This window comes from Elaeis guineensis, chromosome 2, assembly GCF_000442705.2.
Source record: "Elaeis guineensis isolate ETL-2024a chromosome 2, EG11, whole genome shotgun sequence".
Taxonomy (NCBI): domain Eukaryota; kingdom Viridiplantae; phylum Streptophyta; class Magnoliopsida; order Arecales; family Arecaceae; genus Elaeis; species Elaeis guineensis.
The window spans coordinates 17,464,103-17,471,501 of record NC_025994.2 but is presented as its reverse complement, the minus strand read 5'-3'; the positions used below and the strand labels follow the sequence as shown (position 1 = coordinate 17,471,501).

At 38.0% G+C, this 7,399-nt stretch overlaps 1 protein-coding gene across 1 annotated transcript; it reads left to right on the top strand.

Annotated features, from left to right (window-relative positions):
- Positions 1 to 2,743: 2,743 nt before the first annotated feature.
- Positions 2,744 to 4,087, top strand: LOC140855227 (probable aspartic protease At2g35615). The gene has a single exon (XM_073251104.1). It carries the CDS (start codon positions 2,744 to 2,746, stop codon positions 4,085 to 4,087), a length of 1,344 nt encoding a protein of 447 aa, XP_073107205.1.
- Positions 4,088 to 7,399: the final 3,312 nt, after the last annotated feature.

Here is a 7,399-nt window from a genome sequence, read left to right as displayed (position 1 = left end):
TGATCAAATTTCTTCAAGAATTTGACTTCACCCTTTCAAAGATTCTACTGGACTTTTTAAACCTTTTCTTCAGAACCTCCTTTTATCCTTGTTTGGATCAGAATTAGGTTTTGTCTTAAATATAAAAATTTTATCCTAAAACTAGGAGGGTCGTAAGAGGGAAGGGAGACTAATCTCGATAGAATTTGGAATAATCTAAATGCCCAACACCTAGGGCTTTTTACAGGTGAGAAAGAGGTGCGTGAAGAAGAGTGACAACTCTTTCTCACGCCCTTGAGTTATTGCATGTTAGAGAAAAAGAGCCTTCAAACAGAAGAACTCTTCCAAGAGAAAGCGACTCCTCCACCATTCAATTGGCATTTATGCATTATTTCCTATTACAGATAAATTTGAAACATGCCATGTGTAATCTTACTTGAATTTGAATTCAAATGGCAGGATTACTAGATATGAGATGCTCCCTTTTACCCATGGTAGAAGGATTCTTTACGCGATGAGCCATGTAATTTCTTTCCCTCATGCACGTGCCTTCAATCTCAGATAAATCTCCATGCCAAATTCAAAATCTAAAACTGACTTTTCAATCTTTGAGATCAGTGCCAGAGAGTGGAGGGTGATATGAACTGCCATATAGGTCTTAATCCCAAGTGTGAAGTACTCTAACCCTTCTCAAACGCACCATAGGTGAGCCTTGCCAAAATCATATGCCAAGAGTCCTTTCTAGCTAGGACTCTAGCTAATGGCACTTATGGGGCTATGTGGTGTCATCTAATAGCTGCCATATTTAGATCCAAATTCAAATTAAATCTTGACTCAATTTAGTTTGATCAAAAAGCAAGATTCGAAGCAAATCGAATCCAATTCAAGGAGCTAGGATTTTCACACATGCTAGCATGCTTATTAGAAATCTAATTGGATCTAAAATTTCTATCAACCATATCAAATGGGTTCTTGGTTAATTTCTTTATGTGTGTTACCCATTGGATTCTATATTTAACCAATGGTAGGTCCGGATATATGTTGATCGGATCTGATTAGAACTCTTCTAATCGATTAGGGTACAAATCATGTCGACCTGAGTTCAGCAATTGATACTTTTTCTAGTTCAGGATCAAATTAAACACTTTAATTCAACCAAACCTATAAGTCACGATTGACATCTAATAACATATTATAATTATCCAGTCTATACGGAACATTGATCTCTGACCGAATTCTCTTATGATTTGAAATGTTTAAGATTTAGAATTTTAAAATTTTAGGTCTCATTGATATGAACTCTTTATGATCCTAAAATATTATCCTAATCTATGGGACTCATCATAATCTTAAATACAATAAGATGCAGCTAAAATGATGAATCATAAAATATCTCATTTTATTTATAAATAAATAATGTCATTACATGACTTGAAAATTTTAAAAAAAATTCCATCGCATCACTCATGTGATTTCTTGTAAGGCACTATTCTTTCAAAAGTCATGACTACTAGATAAAAGAGATTTAGTAGCATTTTTTTATCAGCAGATATAGAAAATTGCTAGTAAAACAGACTTTAGACAATGTTTTTATGAATCTGTCGGGCAAGGTTTTACTTTTTCCAATGGTCAGGTCAATCACCAGGAAAATCTTATTTTTATTTACCAACAGTCAAGTCAAACTGTTGGAAATGTCTTATTCTTTTGCAGAAGTATCTTATTTTTTTTGATGACTAGATAAAGCTGCTAGGAAAAATCTAATTATTATCAGCATTCAGATCAAACCATTGAAAAATTCTATTTTATCCGATGATCATCTTAAATCACTGGAAAAGATATACATTATGGTAGAATTGTAACTAACCCAAAATATTCCACCTTCTGCATGCGTCTCTTCCTCTTCCATGTAATTTTTTTACACGCTTCAACCCTTTCTCTTCTGCATGATTTTTTTTCGAACACTAATCATATCCTTTGCATTCTCGAAGGACTCTCCCAAATCTATTGATGACCCCCACCCTCCCCTCTCACCTTTGAGACCTCATGGTAAGCACCAATTAGTTTTATTGATTTGGTAATATCTATCCATATATAAACATGGGCATAGACAACTCGTTGGAGCAGATCAATAAAGTCAGTGATTTTCTCTAATATTCCACTGGAAGTATGTGTAATCCGATCCACAAAAGAGCAAATTTAATGGCTCCTTCCTTGGGGAAGAAGTTCAGCCTCCACGCATGGTTTAAGGCTAGGAGTTGGTCAGAGATAAGCTATGGGTACTTTCATTGCAATATATCCCTCTGAGCTTGCATTTGAAAGCATAATATATTGATCCTCTGCTGCAAAGGACTCCATAGAGTTGGAGAGCTAACCAACTCCTCGAGCATTCCTTGGAGATCAAATCCAAGGGGATTCAATCACCTTATTTTTCCACTTTTGGCACTCCTCTCTCAACTCCTCTAGCGGCATGAGCTAGCAATGACAATGACGGGGGATGATAATCCTCACGATGACACATGTTAAATATTAAATCCAACTTAGCTCATCGGATTTAGCTAGCTAGCTATGACAACTAACTTTTGCACATCCGTGTAATCCTTATCCGGCCGGATGGCGATCATGCATTTACGATCGATAACATGCATCTGGTGCTATAAAAAGAGATCAATAGCCATATTCCCCCACATGCACCTAAACTAAATACGTAGAGCACCCATGCCATTGCGTATCTTTTCTAGCAATGTTAAACGATCCAAGTTCAACAATGGCCTTTGCTTCAACGAAGTCGGCGTCGTTCCTATTGCTGCTCTTCCTCCTTGTTGCGCTCCCATCTCTCTCCCACCAGCAACACATCCGCCTCATCGACCGTGATTCCCCTGAGTCCCCTCTCTTCGAATCGAGCGCCGCCACCCTGGCCGACAAGTGGCGGAGGATCCATCGGCGCTCGGTCGCCTACCGTGACCACTTCCAAGCAGTCATGGAAGGCCACCGCAAGTTGTTGTCGACGCCGCTAGCTGCAGAAAACCTACAGGAGGCTGGCTTCGATCAGGTCGGTGGGGAATACCTGATGGAATTCACCATCGGCACTCCTCCGGTAAAGGTAACGGGGATGCTGGATGTGGCGGGCGACTTCATCTGGACTCAGTGCGAGCCATGTCCCAACTGCAGCCCCCATCTCGGCCCACTCTACGACCCCTCAAAGTCCTCCACAAGCACCACCTTCTCCTGCTCATCCAGCGAATGTCTCACTGTCCCGCATCACGTTTGCGGCGGCAACGAGACGTGTCGGTACGTCCGGGAAAACGAGAGTGGCGTCGAGACCAACGGCCTCCTCATCTCCGACGTGCTCGCCATCGACGGTGTCACCTATTTTGGTAAGGTGCCTTTCGGCTGCGGCAACGACAACTCTTTCTCTACGAGACTAGCTCCGGCGAGGGTGGGTCTCACCGGGAACGAGTACTTCTCGCTCGCGTTCAGATCTAATAACTCCACACCGTTTACCTTCTCCCACTGCTTTAGGAAGGATTTTGATAACCCCTCCGCCGGGAACACCTCTAGTGAGCTGCACCTGGGGAAGGAAGCACGGCTAAACGGTAGGTCGTCGCCGTTAGCCATGTGCCCGACGGGCAGGAACCGGTTCTTCTCGCCCACCTTACTTGGGATGGGCGTCGGCACGAGGGCGCTGAACCTGACGAGGGAGTTGGTGGGCGGGAACTGCTCCATCCTCTTCACCTCGTCGACGCCCCTCACCTTCTTGAAGAAACCATTTTTCGATCTAGTGGCGTCCACGGTGACGGAACAGGCTCACCTTCCGGAGCTGCCGCGCCGAGCGAATGACCCTTGGGACTTGTGCTTCAACGGGACCTTTCAGGATTTGGTGGGGTACCTCCCAAAAATATTGGTCTCTTTTGATGGTGAAGTGGCGCTGCCCTTGTTGAAGGAACAAATATATGCTGAGGTGGATCATGGAAGGACCTGCCTTCTCATGGCACCAACCGACGGCGTTAATATGATCGGGACTTACTTTCAGATGAACAGAAATATTGGATATGATCTTCGTAGTAAATCCGACTATCTGCTCTATTTGGATCCTGATCACTGCGGCTGACCATGATTCATTAATTTCATCAAGTGAATGTATATATATATATATATGTGTCTGATCAATATATATATATATATATATATATATATATATATATATATAATATGCTCTATATGTATATATATATATATATATATATATATATATATATATATATATATATATATATATATATATATATATATGCATATAATTCATGATGTGCAGATTTAGGTCTGGGTATTATATATAGATTTTAGTTATGAATTGTTATATATATTATTAGTTGGAACTATTGATAAGTATTTCAATTGTTCTATTTCAGTTGTTCATCTTTCTAATACAAACTCATATACAGTCATTAGTGTTTGATCTCCCGTTATCTATCTATCTATCTAATGTACATACATGCAAGCGACATGATTAATGCATGTAAATTTTTTTTTTATTATCACGTAGCACACACCAATATTATTATGGATCCATCAATCAACATCTCTTTTAACTCATTGATGCAAAGAAACACATACTTCTTTCATGACTTGTGATCCATTGGTTACACTAGATTGATGATGCTAGCGCAGGAGCAGAAATTAAATTAATGTTGGTGTGGTGGTAGGGGTTAAGAAACTTTTTAGCACTGTAAGAGAATTATTAATTAGACGTATAAATAAAATCACATTGGTATTCCAAAAGTATGCAGCATCGAGAAAATAAAGCAAACAATGCAAGAATCAATATTCAAAAAATCAGAACCAAAGCCACTAACCCCTCATATGGTTTTATATATACGAGGAGGAGCTCAAAATCTTTGAACAAAAAGATTCGACAACTGAATACTCCGGCAAATTATTGACCTGCCTATTTTTGATGATTAACTCTGTCAAGATTGGCATCTAATGTACATTGCATAAGATCCAACTCTCATGAACCCTCAAGAGCAAGAACCAACTTAAGAATTAAAAGAACTTGAAAAAGAAACAAACAAGGATCTCCATCATTCAAGAAGGATCGACGCAACCTTACCTTTTTCATAGGCTAGCTCTTGTCCAAATATCCAATTGCAAAGCTCCTCCATGTTGTCTTCATCCTCGCCTTCCTTCTCTTCTATTGCTTCTTTTTTCTTGGCTTCTCTTAATTCCCTGGGTCTCTCCATTAATTAAGAACACAAAAAAGATTCTGTTCAAGAAACTCCGCAGCTATCTGAGTGAAGAAAAAGATATCATCATCATCCTTTTCCCCTTTCTTCCTTAATTTTTTTCTCTCGCTTAGCATTCCACTTTTCTCTTTTTTCGATTGATCTCCTCTATTGGTAGCTTGTTGAGATCAAAGCCGGTCGAACTATTCTTTGGAAGTCTGAGTGAAGAAAGAGAAAGAGAAAGAGTTGACCACTCATCTCCGTTGGTGAACCTTCATGGCCTTTCTTAACTTTTTTCTACATATATTAAGATTCTCAATGAAAGTGAGTACTTCAAGAAGATTTGTGCTTTATCCTACTAGTTGTCCTGTTGCATTCGATCATAATCGAATGGCGGTGTCGATGTGGATCAGAAATCAATATTTATCACCTATAATATTATATTTTTCATACAATCAGGGCAACAAACCTCCAGCAAAATCTTAAGCCCCATAAATGGTGCGGCTAGCGAGAGAATCTCATAATCAATGCATACTTTTTATTTTTTTTTCTACTAAGTAAGCCGCAAGATTCAACTTTGTGTAGATTTAATGGATTCGAGTGCCAACACAATCCCGACATAGCTAAAACTATTTATCCCTAGACCCTAACAAAATACAAGTGGAACCCAAATACATTGACTCAGACAATCAGGCCAAACAGAACTGCAAAATTTTTAGTCCCCATAGTTTAGATCATTTCAACTTTTCGCTAATTTTGTAAACATAGGTTTGAGAGCCTTACAAAGAGTATAGGCTGGCCTTCGACAATGTATGTGTGTGTGTGTGTGTGTGTATATATACATACACGTACACACACAGATATACACACACACACACATATAATACATACATATATATATATATATATATATATATACATACATAGGTCAAAGGACCAGTCACATCACTGTAACATCGAAAAAAATCACTGACGAGTGAGTAGACATCCAAGTGATTGCTTATGTTGATCACGCTCAGTGCAAGTTGTTCTCTAACAACCACCTGCACTCTCACCCCAGTATTTTTATATCGCAGACTCGAAACTCATTTGTCCTAAAGGGAGGTGATCCATGCACCAATCTCGAATGAATTGATCACTGTCCTTTGTGACAATCCTTCGATCGGAAGCATTTAGAAATTAACCACTAATGATATATGTCTCAAATTTTCAATATCTTGAGAATATACAGAATCATCTTTATTAATTTCTTGGATAAATCATGGATAAATAAACATAATTAGTTATTAAGACTGCCCAACAAGTACAAAACATGCCCTAGAGAAATGTATATGTCAGCCAAGATTGGCTTCTAAGGCACACATCTAACAAAATTAATATGGTATACTGTAAATGAACATTGCACACAGTTAATTTAACACTACACATAGTTAATTTAACACTGCACATAGTTAAATGAACCCTGTACATAGTTAATTTAACCCTATATATAGTTAAATGAACCCTGTACACAGTTAATTTAACACTACACATAATTGATTTAACTGTGTGCAGGGTTCATTTGACTGTGTGTAGTATTAATTTAACTGTATGCAGGATTTATTTAATTGTGTATAGTGTTAAATTAACTGTATACAATATTAAATTAATTATGTACAGTATTAAATTAACGGTATGCAGAGTTCATTTAACTATGTGCAGTGTTAAATTAACTATATATAGTATTAAATTAATTATGTACCATATTCATTTAACTATGTACAGTATTCATTTATTATGTACCATATTAGTTTAACTGTGTATCATATTTAGTTAACTACATACTATGTTAATTTAACTGTGTATAGTATTTATTTAACTGTATACTATTTTAATTAATTATGTACTATGTTAATTTAAATATATACCATGTTTAGCTAACTGTGTACCGTATTAATTTAATCGTATGTAGTATTCATTTACTATGTATCATGTTAATTAAACTGTATATTATAGTTAATTAACTATGTATTATGTTAATTTAACAGCTATTCTATTTGGTAAACAAGTGATCATAAAGAATAATTTATGTTGGTGCAAAAATTCTCCTGCGCTGGAGAAGCTGGAGTCGAGGGAGTCGCGGTCGCCGTCGGGACCTGCAAAAGAAGTCTAAACCGGAGGTGGGGTTGCTCTGGCAAGATCCTCCGACGCTCAAGTCA

Excerpts from the sequence above, each read along its gene's own strand:
- LOC140855227 (XM_073251104.1), top strand. The coding sequence starts at position 2,744 with ATGGCCTTTGCTTCAACGAAGTCGGCGTCGTTCCTATTGCTGCTCTTC.